The sequence below is a fragment of the Papio anubis genome, chromosome 15 (genome assembly GCF_008728515.1).
Source record: "Papio anubis isolate 15944 chromosome 15, Panubis1.0, whole genome shotgun sequence".
NCBI classification, from domain to species: Eukaryota; Metazoa; Chordata; class Mammalia; order Primates; family Cercopithecidae; genus Papio; species Papio anubis.
The window spans coordinates 91529998-91546129 of record NC_044990.1 but is presented as its reverse complement, the minus strand read 5'-3'; the positions used below and the strand labels follow the sequence as shown (position 1 = coordinate 91546129).

General features: G+C 52.4%; 1 protein-coding gene across 1 annotated transcript in view; it reads right to left on the bottom strand.

The window, feature by feature from the left end:
- TMEM255B (transmembrane protein 255B) overlaps positions 1-16132 on the bottom strand; it is a 34431-nt gene that overhangs the window by 4541 nt on the left and 13758 nt on the right. The window contains exons 4-6 of the mRNA XM_031655699.1: positions 6265-6333; positions 792-872; positions 244-389 (exon numbers count right to left, since the gene is read on the bottom strand). Of these exons, the coding sequence (XP_031511559.1) occupies positions 244-389; positions 792-872; positions 6265-6333 (296 nt within the window). The remainder of the gene's footprint in view (positions 1-243; positions 390-791; positions 873-6264; positions 6334-16132) is intronic.

The window sequence follows — 16132 nt, the reverse complement described above, 5'->3', positions numbered from 1 at the left end:
CACACCCACACAGGATGCCTCCATTCACACACACACACACACACAGGACGCCTCCACACACACACACACACACACACAGAGGATGCCTCCCCACCATACACACACACGGGACGCCTCCCACCTACCCCCCCGACACACACACACACAGGATGCCTCCCAGTAGCTACTGGAGAGTCCCAGACAAGCTGGCAGGTGCTGGCCACAGAGAGGCCTCCAGCTCCGCCTGCTCCTCTGACACCGTGCTAAGGATGAGAGGCTGCGTTTAGTTGAAGCCAGGAATCCACACAGGGCAAGCTGGAGACACACAGACAGCGCCGAGCTGCGCCCTCGGACGGTCCTGGCGAAGGCGGCAGCCGCCCGCGGGTCATTACTGCCTGCATCTCACTCACCTGGAAAGAGAAATGAGGTCACACTGCCTGCCGCTGTCGGTGGCTCAGGGAAATCCAGAAGTTTCTCGGACACTGTAAACGTATTATCCTTGCTTCTTATTGCAATAATTAAGTTAGAAAAGTGCTAATTGGAAGAGCCACACAGAACCGGACACATGAACTCTGAGACTGCTGTGATTTAACAAAGTAAGTCTGGAGCTCTGACTCCAGAGTGAAATACAGCACATAGAAGCATCAAGGCCCAAAACACAGGGGGCACTGACGGCTCACCAGCCGCACGGGAGACCCCCAGGAACTATTAGAATCGAAATACTCAGACCATGCCTATGCACAGGGAAAACCACATGGGGTCAGTGGGGTTAGCGGAGCAAAACCCACGTGAATGTCGGTGCTCCTGCTCACCTCTGTCTGGTAGACGTCGTACAAGTACCCCACCCCGCTGGAGTAAAACTGGCACCTTCCCGTGGTGAGGGGCCTCGGTTCCTAGAGAAACAGGTAAACACAGATGGAATAAAACAGGAGCCTCCAGGCGGGAGAGGCCAGAGGCAGTTTCAGGCCTGTAGGTCTCAGGCTCAGGGCCTCAAGGACCAAGGCCAACACCAACTCGAGCCTCCCAGACAAAACTCAAGACGGGAGACTCCACGCTCCCTGCAGAGCGGCTGGGCTGCTGCATCCAGGCGGCCAGACAGCAGAAAGTCCCATGGGAGGGTATCTCGGCTATGCAGGCTTGGCCGACACATATTCTCCATCAGTCAACAAGGGCAGCAGAAGGGAGACAGGTGCTTGGCCTTTTGAAGGGCATCCCAGCACCCCACACCACAGGTGTTAGGCTCCTGCACCGTTTCATAAAAAAATATTGTCTCTTCTACTAGACAGGAAGGTAGCAGGAAGGATTTCAGACTAATAAACTCATCCCTCCAACCACCCAACCATCCACCCACCCACCCAACCATCCATCCAATCATCCAGTCAGTCATCTATGCACCTACCCATTCTTCCTTCCATCCTCCACATCTATCTATTCATTCATCCATCATGTACCCATCCTTCCATTCATCCACATCCATGCATCCACCCATCTGTCATCCATCCTTCCATCCTTCCATCTATCCATCCATCATCCATTATCCATCCTTCTATCCATCATCCATCCTTTTATCCATCCACATCCATCATCCATCCTTCCATTCATCTACATCTATCCAACCACTCATCTGTCATCCATCCTTCTATCCATCCTCCATCATCCATCCATTATCCATCCTTCCATTCATCCACATCCATCTCTCCATCCGTCATCCATCCTTCCATCCATCCTTCATTATCCATCCTGTTATGTATCCATCCGTCCTTCCATCCACCCACTCATCCATCCATCATCCATCCATCATCCATCCTTCCATTCATTACGTCATCCGTTCATATGCCATCGTCCGTCCTTCGTCTATCCATCCGTCATCCATTGTCATCCTTCTATCTGTTAAGTCGTCGTCGGCGCACGTCAGGAAATCTGCGTCAGAAATCCCGTGGCGCCAGATTAAATGCCGTCTGTCCGATAAATGCGATAAAATAAGTGGCTGTCCGAGTCGTCGTCGTAAATAAGGTGTCGTCGTCGTCTGATCCATCTGTCCCTTCCATCCTTCCATCCATCCATCCATTCCATTTATCCATCCTTCCATCCATCCATCCTTTGTCCATTCCTTCATCCATCCTTCCATCCATTATCCACCTTCCATTCGTCCACATCCATCCATTCACCCATCTGTCCATCCATCCTTCCATCTATCCATCCATCATCCATTATCCATCCTTCTATCTATCCATCATCCATCCATCCATCATCCATTCTTCCATTCATCTACATCTATCCAACCACTCATCTGTCATCCATCTTTCTATCCATCCATCCATCATCCATCCATCATCCATCCTTCCATTCATCCACATCCATCCTTCCATCATCCATCCTTCTATGTATCCATCCATCCTTCCATCCATCCACCCATCCATCCATCCATCATCCATTCATTATCCATCCTTCCATTCATCCCCATCCATTCATCCACCCATCTGTCATCGATCCTTCCATCCATTCGTCCAACATCCATTACCCATCCTTCTATGTATCCATCCATCATTCATCCTTCTATCCATCCATATCCATCATCCATCCTTCCATTTATCCACATACATACATCCAACCATCATGCAACCATCCATCCATCATCCATCCATTATCCGTCCTTCCATTCATCTGCATCCACCCATCCCTCTATTCCTCTGTCATTCACCCATTATCCATCCTTCTATCCATCCATCTATCCATCATCCATCCATCCAACCATTCAGCTATACACCCATTTATGGCCCCATCCAACTATCAATCCATCCCACCATCTGCAACATTCATGGAGCAGACACAGTGCCAAATGGTAAGGATAACGAGACACAGTTCTTGCCCTTAAGGGATTTATAGGCTAGTGAAGCAGATAGACCCATAAACTGACCATTGCAAAGTGCTTATAATTGCTACAGTAGAGGACAGCAGGAAGTACCAAAACTAAAATGCCACAAAACTGCATCACCTGTAAATAAGCTAGGGTCGCACTGCCCACACTTAGTTTTATTAGTATTTCTTAAAGTGCTCCTAGTTCTGATCCAAGAAAAGTACTAGAAATCGCTAGTAACACTGCAACAGATGAGAAGGAGAATCACTCCTCTGTCCCTTGGGCCACCACTGGTGAAGAACTACTATGGCCGGACACGTTCTGGGTGACACAGCAATGGAGGAAGCAGACACAAGTCTCTGTCTCTGGGTGTTTATCTTCCCCTGAGGGAACAGACATGAGACCACAGGTAACGAGGAGCAGCCCAAGGGGACAGAGGCTCCTGCCGGGAAGGAGGGCAGCGTGCCACAACCCCATGGGACAGAGGCCTAGTAGCACGGCGTCCTCGGCCTCTCTCAGCAGCTGGAAGGTGCGCACGTCCCCACATGACACCCTTGGAGCTGTCATTCACCATCTGTCTTCTTCCTCAGCAGCACACAAGGCAGTGCCACGTTTCCCTCGACGGCATCTGAGCTCTGGTGAGTGCCGTCTGCACATCCATCCTCAAGTCAGCCCTGGGAGGCCCCGGCCAGGGGCCCTGCTTTGTTTCTGACCAAGAGGCTCCCACGCCTGCCTGAACACATGCCCCATGTGGCCCTCCAGAGTGGAGAGGCGCCCGAGGTCTGGAGCCTGGGGACACCCCCAACTGCAGTCAGAGACTGGACCCTGCCCCTCAGCGGGGCCATAGCCATGGGCGCCAGGAGCACAGTGGAAACCGCCACCTGGAAACCGTGGAATAGCAAGTAACCCAGCCGCCCACTGAGAAAACTCCCGCGACACGCCTCCACGGGAGTGTGTGCGCGTGTGTGTGAGCCGTGGTGTGTGCGTGTGAACGTGTGAGCCATGGTGTGTGTGTGTGTGAGAACCGTGGTGTGTGTGAGCCGTGGTGTGTGTGTGTGCATGTAAGCCGTGGTCTGTGTGCACGCACACGTGTGAGCCGTGGTGTTTGCGTGTGTGCGTGCACGTGTGAGCTGTGGTGTTTGCGTGTGTGCGCGCACGTATGAGCTGTGGTATGTGCATGCATGTGCACACGTGTGTTTTGTGTGCTACCACTTCATATAATGAAGGTGAGTGTGGGGCAAAGGCCTAACACAACCTTCAGTGCCTTTCAGTGTGATTTATGGAAAAAGAGGGAGAAACAATCACAGATTTGGTTTGAGAGTTCATGACAAGCAATTTGGCAGCTCCCGGGGACCAGCCGCCACCCAGATGGCGAAGCCCACCCAGGAGCCCAGCTGGGGAGGGAGTGGGGACAGCACCGCCCACCTGAGGCTGAGGACCCACCTCAGGAGGACACAGAAACGATTCCTCAGCCTGAGATTTTAGAGAAAACCTGTTCATTTAGAGGTGAAAAGTGTGTGCTCTGGAGTGTGGTGTGTGGTGTGTGGTGTGTGTGCTCTGTGTGCTGTGTGTGTTGTGTGTGCTGTGTGCTCTGTGTGCTGTGTGGTGTGTGTGCTGTGCTCTGTGTGTTGTGTGTGTGTGTGTGTGCTGTGTGCTCTGTTGTGTGTTGTGTGGTGTGTGTGCTGTGTGCTCTGTGTGTTGTGTGGTGTGTGTGCTGTGTGCTCTGTGTGTTGTGTGGTATTGTGTGCTGTGTGTCTGTGTGCTGTGGTGTGTGTGCTGTGTGCTCTGTGTGTGTTGTGTGGTGTGTGGTGCTCTGTGTGTTGTGTTTTGTGTGTGTTGTGCTCTGTGTGTTTGTGTGGTGTGTGTGCTGTGTGCTCTGTGTTGTGTGCTGTGTGGTGGTGTGTGTGCTGTGTGCTCTGTTGTGTGTGTGCTATGTGCTCTGTGTGTTGTGTGGTGTGTGTGCTGTGTGCTGTGTGGTGTGTGTGCTGTGTGGTGTGCTGGTGTGGTGTGTGCTGTGTGCTCTGTGTGTTGTGTGTGTGGTGTGTGTGTGCTGTGTGCTCTGTGTGTTGTGTGGTGTATTGTGCTGTGTGCTCTGTTGTGTGTGTGCTGTGTGCTCTACATGTGTTGTGTGTTGTGTGTGCTCTGTTGTGTGTGTGCTGTGTGCTCTGTTTGTTGTGTGGTGTGTGTGCTGTGTGCTCTGTGTGTGTGGTGTGTGTGCTGTGTGCTCTGTGTGTTGTGGTGTGTGTGCTGTGTGCTCTGTTGTGTGTGTTTTGTGTGCTGTGTGTGTTGTGTGGTGTGTGTGTGTTTTGTGCGCTGTGTGTTGTGTGCTGTGTGTGTTGTGTGCTCTGTGTGTTGTGTGCTGTGTGCTCTGTGTGTTGTGTGTGTTGTGTGCTCTGTTGTGTGTGTGCTGTGTGCTGTTTGTTGTGTGGTGTGTGTGCTGTGTGCTGTGTGCTCTGTGTGCTGTTTGCTGTGTGTGGTGTGTGCTGTGCTCATGTGTTGTGTGGTGTGTGTGCTGTGTGCTCTGTGTGTTGTGTGGTGTGTGTTGTGTGCTCTGTGTGTTGTGTGTGGTGTGTGTGCTGTGTGCTCTGTTGTGTGTGTTGTGTGCTCTGTGTGTTGTGTGGTGTGTGTGCTGTGTGCTCTGTTGTGTGTGTGCTATGTGCTCTGTTGTGATGTGTGGTGTGTGTGCTGTCTGCTCTGTGTGCTGTGTGGTGTGTGTGCTGTGTGCTCTATGTGTTGTGTTTTGTGTGCTGTGTGCTCTGTGTGTTGTGTGTTGTGTGTGCTGTGTGCTCTGTGTTGTGTTTTGTGTGCTGTGTGCTCTGTGTGGTGTGTGGTCTGTGGTGTGTGTGCTCTGTGTGGTGTGTGTGCTCTATGTGTTGTGTTGTGTGTGCTGTGTGCTCTGTGTGGTGTGTGGTGTGTGTGCTCTATGCTCTGTGTGTTGTGTGGTATGTGTGCTGTGTGCTCTATGTGTTGTGTTTTGTGTGCTGTGTGCTCTGTGTGTTGTGTTGTGTGTGCTGTGTGTGCTTTCCTTGTGTGTTGTGTTTTGTGTGCTGTGTGCTCTGTGTGTTGTGTTGTGTGTGCTGTGTGCTCTGTGTGGTGTGTGGTCTGTGGTGTGTGTGTGCTCTGTGTGGTGTGTGTGTGCTCTATGTGTATTTGTGTTGTTGTGGTATTACTGTGCTCTGTGTGTGGTGTGTGGTGTGTGTATTGCTGTGTGTGTGGAGAGGGAAGCTCATTGTGTAGGAAATGAGATTTGCGGACAGGAGAGGCAGCCACTGGCAACCCCCCAGTGAGGAGAGACCAACTATGAAGCCGTCTGAGCTGAGTTCTGCAAAATGAAATTTTACTTTTTCCGTGAGTCTTTCCGGCCCGAGGCGGCCGGACTACAATGCACACAATGGCAGCGTGCCAGTGTGCTCTTAGCTGCAAATCGCCGATCCACGATATAGGCAGCAGAAGGCGGCCACCACGCCAAAACTGATGAACACAATCGCTGCCACCAGCTGCAACGGAAGAAGAGTGTGGGTGCCCAGCTTTTACCAACCCCGGCTTTCAAGTGCAAACCAGTTCAAAGTCCCAGCTCAAGGTCCAGACTGTTTCGCAGAATTGCCTCTTCTCACCTCTGCCTTTCGTCCTGGGACCTCCAGCCTGGCCAGGCCAGACTCCACCCTGTGGGTGGTCCTCATGCGTCTGTCCCACAAGACCCACCCAGGTGCCTTCTGCATGGAAGGGCGTTGCCATCCCCGGGCCCTCGGCATGCGCCTCTGAGAAGCAACCTCTGATGGCAGGTCGTGTGCACAACCCTAATGTGTGTGCTCATGACACACACACACGCATGTGCACGCTTGCCACAGGCCTTAAAGTCATCGGATCAGCTTCACACACTGCTTTTGCACAACCTGCTTTTCTTACCTAATGGTCTTGGAGCTTGGAGCTAGCAATGGTTTATAGTGCATTAGTGAACCAGTACACACTGACGGATATTTAAACAGTTGGCAATTTCTTGCCACTACAAACTCTGCTATAAAGCGGGGTGTCCTGCCCTAACCCTAAAAACTGGCAGGGAGTCTCCATCCCCGTGGATGCCCGACGGCGGGGGCGGGGGGAGGTGCTGTCATTCTCTTTTTGGTGCCTGGCTCGGTACCATGCTGGGCAGAGCAGACCCTCCTGAATGGCCACTGAAAACTGTGGCCCCGAGGTGGCACCTCACTTGGTTCCATCCTGATGCAATGCTGAGTTGCCGGCTTGGGAAAGAGGTCCCAGTGACAAGCAGAACCCATCGGTGACAGCAGAGGGAGGGCCTGCGGCTCGGGGGCCACGGTGCTGCACGGGGACGTGGGAAGCCTGAGTCTGTTTGGACCCGTCCTGCACACCAGGCACGAGCAGGAGTGCTTGTCCGGGCCACCGAGCTCTTGTCAGAGCAGAGCTGACTGAGCAGGGTGGTCTCCTCCTCCACACACTCGTGAAGACACCCAGCAGAGGCGCCCTGACCTTCCTTCTCCCCAGGGAGCCAAGTGTGGAGAGAGGAGTCTCATCCACCGTGACCCTCACGTGGAACTGCCGTGACCTCTTCCCCCCGATGTCAGCGTGGCCCTGTGTGTCCATCTTTGCCCCAGGCTGCACACCTATCGTCGCCCACAACCCAAACAGCAGCCAAATCCAGCCCATCTGCCACGGCTCTAACGCTACCCACTGGATTCACAGGTGGGACATGTTCCCAGCAGGCCCCACAGCAGCAGAAGGTGGCAGGTAGGGGCTGGCAGGTCCAAACCTTTCAAGCCATGGGCCAGTGGTGGCCATCTGCCCCCCCACTTCTGACCCTCCACACCACAGGCCTGCCGGGGGTCCTCCCTGGAAGCCCCATCAGAGCCGGTCCAGGGCGCCCCATGCTGCTGGCCAAGCCCTTTTGCGGAGGAAAGTGCAGCTTTTTTTTTAAACAGTGGGCACCCTCACTGCGAATCTGGGTGTTTTATCCTTCAGCAGAGGAAGAGCTGTCAATCAGTGGCTTCCTGGTGAGCCCACGCTAGACAGTCACAAAAGGCGCCTTGCATTAAACGGGAGTGATGAGGCAGCAGGGCTGGGGCAGCGGGCCGGAGAGCGAGTCCACGAAAGTCAGTACGTCCTCGGGCGGGTCCCAGGCTGGCACGGTCCCCGCATGAATTAGAAAGAGACGGTTCTTCCACCTGCTGGCACCTTCCTTCTAAGGAAACCTGCCACAGCAGATCAGACGAGACATTCTAAGAGCTCAGACATCAAGCACGTGCACTTCCAAAATACATATTTTAGGTTTACGAGAAGAGGCAGGTCTGAACAAAGCCTGGGCAGTTAGTATGAAGCTGGCTGACTCCCCTGAGCTCTGGCCCCCAGTGGCTGTGTGAGGGGGCGGAAGGGGACGTGGCCACCAGACCCAAGGGCAGCACATGGGTTCTTGGAGTGGCCTTGGATGGAGCCCTTGCTCTCGTACGCCCCCTGCCACCTCCCCAGGCAGAGCAGAGCAGAGCTGGCACGCTGAGTTCTTCCGGAGGATTCTCTGAACTGCTGGGCTGGACTTGCCCCTAGTGGTCCCTGATTCCCCCTCTGGAAAGGGAAGTGCTGGGCTCACTGACTTATTCACGAGCGTCACGGATGCTCCAGCGTCCCCACGGGATACGCAGCCCGGTGCTGCAGGCGCAGATGTGAACAAAACAGGCGCATCCCCGCCCTTCCCACGTCCCGCGTTTCTGGCATTTTATCGCCGATTGCCTAAAAGAAAGTTGAGGTGCTCCCAGAAGGAAGCTGTGCAGAAAACCGTGGCTGCATTAGCCTGAGTCTGAACCAACAGCTTATTTCTATTTGGACATTCTATAGGCTGTGGCAATTTAAAAATCTCCTCTTCTGCCTAATTGCTCTGGTTCGATTGACTAAACATGACAGAGCCCATCGCATGGCGCAGCTGCCCGGTGTGCTGCAGGAACGGACAGATAAGGCAGGTTCCCCCTTGAGCAGCTGACCCCGTCTGACGGCCACCGTAGCAAAGCGTAAACCAGGGCTCTGGGTGTGCACACGAGGAAGGCCTCACTGCACCCTGAGAAAGAAGGAAGGGCTGAACCAGTCCTGGAAGAATAAACAATTTCCTCAAGGCGAGGGGAGGAAGGTGCTGGGGGCTGCACATCGGTGGGACTGGGGCCCGCTGAGGTGGGGCAGGGGCCACGGTGTGTGGGCTGGGGGCGAGCTGCAGCCACCATGTGGCTGTCAGAAGCTCATCAATGTCAAATATGCAATGGTGTTTGGCTTTCTTTGGGCTATATTTGTATAAATATGTTATTGGTATGTGTTCCAAAGTTATGGGAGACTCATAATTCTCATAAATTTTAGTGTACATTATCAGTAGTAATTATCATTGTTATCTTAAAATTATTGTGTGCCACGAGGTAACAGATTTCCTTGTCAATTGTGTCCCTATGGCTACCCTAAAACATTTTGTCATCCATGAACAATTGTTGTCTCGTCTTGAGTCCTCTTTAGAAGGCGGTTTATAATCAGCTATGGAAGAGCTCTAACGGTGCTCCTGGTCGGGTTTCCGTGCTTTTGAGATTGTGACATCAGAATAGAGAAAAACCAGGACTCTTTTTTTTTTTTTTTTTGTTTTTGTAGGCCCAGTCTTGCTCTATCGCCCCAGGCTGGAGTGCAGTGGCGGATCTCGAAGCTCACTGCAAACAAGCACCGGTTTGCCTGCACTCAGCCTCCTGAGTAGCTGGGACTACGGCCCGCCACCTGCATGACTAGTTTTTTATATTTTTAAGTAGGGCGGGGGTTTCCACCATGGCCAGCCAGGATGGTCACCGATCCTGACCTCGTGATCCGCCCATCTCGGCCTCCCAAAGTGCTGGGATTACAGGCTTGAGCCACTGGCCAGCCTCAGGACTGCTGAAGGCTAAAATGTTCATTATACCAAAGCAGGACAGAAATTAACCATGAACTGAAGACCAACAGGTTTCAGGTGATCTTTTTTTGACGTTTTGCGTCTTTGCCCCAATCCTTTGTCTTGCTTTTCAGAATCAAGGAAACTTCTTCTGAGCTATCGACAGCTTTTAACAATTTCGTATACTCCCGTGAACAAAATTTGGAGCTTGTTTCTCTCTACCTGATTTTCTCCAGAATTTGGAAACTATTTGTGACTATTCTTAAGTTATGGCAATACAGTTATTTGCATAAGTGGAATAAGAATCTGTTTTGTAACAGGACACAACTGGAGAAACTGGTTATTTTACCAAGACTTTGACTGGAATGGTCAAAGTCTTGGTAAAATAAGACTTTTTGTGTGCTTTCCTTTAAGGAACCAAACTTGACTTATGAAGCCAATAAAGCTCTTGGAAACTGGCCTCCTGTTCTGTGTACACAGTCCCTGCACAGACGTTCTGATCTGTGGTAAGTAAAAAATGTCAGTTTCTGACAGGCCAGGAACCTCAACAGGAGAGGAATTCACCCAACTCATAGGTATTTAATGGTACAATCCATGGCTGGGCTCAGCTTTAAAAAGTCTTATCCCAGGCTCCTTCTACAAAACAAAGTTCCATCAAAGACAATTTAAAAGGCCTATGTGAAAAAATAATTATTCTTGCTGCACTGTATACAAATAATCAAGCCAAGTATAATAAAGTAAACCAGTCCCATCATGTGTCTTTTAAAAAAATGGAAAACTGGAGAGAGAAAACTATGTTTCAAAAACTATAGCACACCTGTTGTTAAATTCCAGTCTTGTCTGATGTTTTTCAATTGTTATGATTTTCTACAATTTAAAGTCTAATTTTTCTGGCTACAAGTCTCCAAAATAATGTTTTCAATTTTTCCTTTTTCCCCACTTTTCTAACTGGAAATCACTGAAACCTAAGCTGTGCTTTCAGCCCTGTAAGCTGAAGACAGATGCATCCGCAGACGCTGCCTCTAAGCCCCTAAAACAGAGTGTTTCCAGGAACAAATCTGCCTCTTCCACTCCTAGATGTATCCACAGACGCTCCCTCTAAGCCCCTAAAACAGAGTGTTTCTGGGAACAAATCTGCCTCTTCCACTCCTAGATGTATCCACAGACGCTGCCTCTAAGCCCCTAAAACAGACAGTGTTTCTGGGAACAAATCCGCCTCTTCCACTCCTAGATGTATCCACAGATGCTGCCTCTAAGCCCCTAAAACAGAGTGTTTCTGGGAACAAATCCGCCTCTTCCACTCCTAGATGTATCCACAGACGCTGCGTTCAGTGGCCTGTAAGGACGACTCTCTCTCAGCAGGAAGTAGCCGGAAAGAACATGCCACACCTCACCCTTTTCAACTATAGAGTCTGGATTGACAGAGCAGGAACGTCGCCGTCTTGGACACACACCACCATTTGAAGTTCTCCTTGATTAAAAGCCCCCAAAATCCAGCCCCAAAAACATCAACCTAATGTCTAATATCAGTGTGACCATAAACCACAAATGACACCTTTGGCCAGAAACATGCCAACCCCAAGACAGACTCCCCTCTGACCCGAAACCTTCCAACCCAGCCATAAAAATCCCCCCACCCCAAAACACTCCGAACCTGCGACAAGCTCTCCCTCCCTGAACCCTCAAATACCCTTAGTCTGTAAGAGAGAACACTCTGGACCTAAATAGGCCAGAAGGCCCTCTCGGGTTTATTCTCCAAAATAAACCTGTCTTTGTTGAGCTGCTTTTCGTGTTTCTTTCTTCTTTCTTCAACTCCAGTGGCCAGGAGTGAGCATTTGTGGGTGTTTCTCTATGGGTCAGCAGAGGCCCTGCCCCAGCTAGAAAAAGATCAACAAAAACCTAATATCAGGTTCTTGAGGCAGCTGAGTGAAATCGGGACTCAGCCCCAAAGAGAAGATGCCACGGCACCACAGGTGATCATCGTCATATCGTTACAGTCGGTGAAATCGGGACTCACCCGGGAGAAGATGCCAGAGCGCCACAGGTGATCATCGTTACATTGTTGTAGCAGGTGAAATCGGGACTCACCCCCAGAGAAGATACCAGAGCGCCACAGGTGATCATCGTTACATCGTTACAGCAGGTAATACCATTGCTTGTCGCAGACCCAGCTACACACACAGGTTCAGACTCTCATCTTGATGGGAGATGACAGATTGAAGCTAAAGATCCCCTTTCCATCCCTCACATCTCCATCCCTGCCCAAAATCACTTGATTCCTGTTCAGCCGGCTTTTTATACCGCGAGGTTCAGCCAGACGGGAACACGCCTGCCCTGCACTGATCCCGCCAGAGGGCAGCTTGTTCTGAGCCTTCCTCTACAGCAATGCATCCCATCCACATCTCCTGACAAGCCCAGGATTAGCCTTGCGCTGTCCACCCCCTCAGGCCCTCCACCCTGGCACAGGCAGCTGTGGGCTCCTGTCTGTGGCCCTGGCCAGCCCTGACAATTCCACAGTCATCCAGGAAACCCCCAGAGACCACGCAGTCCTGCCCGGTACCACCCAGATTGGTTATTGTTGGCAATGGCTTCAGATTGTGAATGACAGGGTCAGCCAAGGAGGAGGCACTCAGGGGGAGGCAGAGCCACAGCACCCACCCGGGAAGGCTCCGTCTGAGGCCACCCAGGCTGCACAGGGCAAAGGCAGTGGCAGGAAGTGCCGCGCTCACTCCCCCCATGACCTGGGGAAATGGCTCATTCCCCTCCTTAGGACAAGGGACCTGGTGCAGTGACCCCAGGGACTCCCTTCCCAAGACCATCCTCCTTTCAGCAAAGCCTGGTGGATCCAGGCGGGAGCTGTTCTAGGTGCTGAAGACAACGTGCAGCCCGCACACCGCACCCCCTGCCTTCTGGGCTTAGTCCAGAGTCAGCACAGTGCTGGGGGAGCTGCCCCCAGAGACACAGCTGGGGCCACCGCGCCTCCCCTCGGCCCCACAGCAGTCTGGGGGGTGCACAGGCAGTGGGTAGAGCTGGCAGCCTCTGCCATTGTCCAGCCCTGCACTGGGAACCCAGCAGGCACTCCACCAGGCTTGACAGGCACTGTTGGCCCCACCCAGGCCACACAGCTGGCAAGAGCCTGGGTCTGGGTTCAAATCCAGGTGTGCTGGGTGTAAAGAGAGATAGAGAGGAAGACAAAGACAGGAAGACAGAGACAGAGAAGGAGACAGAGACAGAGAGATAGAGAGGGGGACAGAGAGATAGAGAGGGAGAGAGACAGAGAAAGAGAGGGAGACAGAGACAGAGAGATAGAGAGGGAGACAGAACTAGAGGGAGACACAGATCCCCAAAGTGCACCACATCTTCTAACAGACACCAAGGCTCTGGTGACATGTAACTCCCTGTGGAGTGGCCACAGAAACAGATCTGGCTGTGGCTTTCCATTAGAAATTCCAGGGCCCTGTCCAAACACACACAGATATTTAGATCCAGCTGGAAAATGAGTTGGATTATCCAAACAAGCAGATGTGGATGCAGCTTCTGTGGCAGCAAAAATAGAAATTCCAGGTGTTGGTTTCAGACAGAGCACTTCACAAGCAGACAGCCCAAGCACCTGTGGCCCTAGGCAAACCCCTACCTCTGTAACCAATGCATCCCTAGGCGCGGGCTCCTGGGACCTGCCGGTAGGCATCAGGGATGTTCAGCATGGGGCGTGGCTCTGCTGCAGAATGAGGAGGAGCTTTTCCTGCTCACCGGGGCGTCAGCACCACCAGCTCACGCATCAGGACAGGAGACAACCAGGGGAAAACCAAGGTGGGAACAGGTTGCCTGTGCCCACTGTGTCGGGCAGCTCCAGGTCAGCGACCCCCCTGAGTGTCACCCTCGGCCCCACGTGTCCAGGAGGCTGCACCCCAGCCCCTGCTAACCAGGCATGCCCAGGGAGGCAAGGCTGCTCAGACAGCAGAAAAAACAGGCATCCTGAGGCGAGGGCCTGGTAGGGCCCCACTGTGGCCGTGGGAGGGAGCCAGCAGCTCTGAGGTGGGGTCGTGTGTGCAGCTCACAGCTCGGCCAGCAGCAGGGTGAGGGTCTGGCTTCAGCCTGTCTGGGCTCGACGTGGCTGTCGGGAGGATGACAGCAGGCAGGTACCGCCCGCAGAAGAGAGGCGTGTTTAAGAAACCAGCGCCACCACGTTGGCCCCTGAGTGGCAGGTGCACGATCCCACAGTCCTCCAAGCTCAGGGGCCTAAAACCTGGGACTTGGTTGGTTTTCCTGTAACTAGACCTAGTTCCTGTGGCAGATGCCCAGGCAGCCAGAAAGAAGGCCGGGCTGGTGGCCCCCAAGTCTCTCCACTCACCCACCCTTGTGCCAGTCCCCACCCTTCTCCCAAAATTAACCCAAGTCTGGAGGGTTCGGGTGAGCAGAGAGTGGGGGGATGGGACAGAGTCCTCTGAACTTCACCCCATCCCCTGCAAGTGTGGCCTGAGACATTTGCATGGAGGAGGTGTGGGCTGGTGTCCTGGGCAGGTCCCACCACAGTCCAGGAGGGGCGGCCCGGAAGACTCAGCCTCAGCTCACAGGCTGCACGTGGCTGCACACAGAGACCTCCCGATGCCACAGGCCACGTCTGACTCGAGGCACCTGTGGGGCCGCAGGGGTCCCACGGTCTCTGGGCAGGGACGTGGGGCCACTGGCCTCAGAGAAACACCCCCAGTGCCTGACAGGCACAGACAGCTGGGGCCCCGTCAGCGCCACATGAGCTTCAGGGAACGAGGTCTCAGTGGTGAGGCTGTGGGCCCAGCAGGGCCAACCTCGAGCTGGGTGCCCAGCGAGTGTGGCTGCCTGTGCCCGTGCTCTGCCTGTGCTCCACTCCCTTAGTTACTCCCCCACCATGGGTGAGGTCGTGGGATCCAGGGTTGGATGGCAAGTGGATGGGGCCCGCCTGATGCCCGTCCTCCAGAACACCCGGCCCTTGTGGGACCTACTCAGGGCCGTGGGGCCTTGGCACGGGCTCTTGCCCTGAGCAGCTCACAGTGTCCTCCCCAGTGACTCGCAGAGCCGCCCAACACTGCCATCCAGGGATCCTGGAAACCACTCTCACGAGCCCCATCCAAAGGGGCAGAAACCCTCACAGCTTCCACAGGAGAGGGTGCAGGGCCCGATGCCCCAGGAGGGCTGATGGGGCTCCCACGACAGCGAGGCCCTGAGCAGATGTCAAGGGGGGTGCAAGGAAGGCAGCCGAGACCTCACCCTCCAGCACTTAGAGGAATGGAGAAAGCGGGCTTCGTCCAGACCAGACTTGTGTGTGTGATGTGTGTGATGTGTGTGGTATGTGTGGTGTGTGTGGTGTGTGTGGTGTGTGTGGTGTGTGTGTGCGCCGCTTCAGTGGTCATTGATTGTGTAATACTGCGTTATTATTGAGAGTGTGTGTTGTATATTGTGTCTTATTATTATTGGTGTGTGTTGTGTGCAGTGTATGTGGTGTGCATTGTGTGTTGTGTCGTGTGTGTTGTATGTGGTGTGTGGAGTATATTGTGTGGAGTGTGTGTTGTGTATTGTGTGGTGTGTGGTGTATGTGGTATTGTGTGGTGTGTGTGTCATCTGTGATGTGTGTTGTGTGTGGTGTGTCTAGTGTGTGTGGTGTATGTGGTGTGTATTGTGTGGTGTGTGTTGTTTGTGTGCTGTGTGGTGTGTGTGTCGTGTGTTGTGTGTGCTGTGTGGTGTGTGTGTGGGTGTGTGGTGTGTGTGTTGTGTGTTGTGTATTGTGTGGAGTGTGTGGTGTGTGTAGTGTGGTGTTGTATGTATTGTATTGTTGTAGAGTGTGTGTTGTATATTGTGTCTTGTGTGTGGTGTGTGTTGTGTGCAGTGTATGTGGTGTGCATTGTGTGTTGTGTTGTGTGTGTTGTATGTGGTGTGTGGAGTGTATTGTATTATTAGGTGTTAGTATTTGTATATTATTATTGTTGTTGTGTGGTGTATGTGGAGTGTATTGTGTGGTGTGTGTCGTTTTGTGTGGTGTGTGGTGTGTGTGTGGGTGTTGTGTGTAGTGTGGTGTGTGTGTGGTGTGTGGTGTGTGTAGCCGTTATTATTGGTGTGGTGTGTTGTTGTGTTATTGGTGTTATTGGTTATTGGTGTGGTTATGTGTTGTGTTATTGTGGGGTGTGTGTTGTATGTTATTATTGTTGTTATTATTGGTTGTATGTGAATTGTTATTGTTATTATTGGTGTGTGTGTTATTGGTTGATTATTATTATTATTAGGTGTGTTATTGATGTAGTGTATGGTTATTATTATTATTGTGGTGTGTGTGTGTGTGGGTGTGTTGTGTGTAGTGTATGGTGTGTTATTATTATTGTGTTATTGAATTATTATTATTAGGTGTGTTGTGTGTAGTGTATGGTATTATT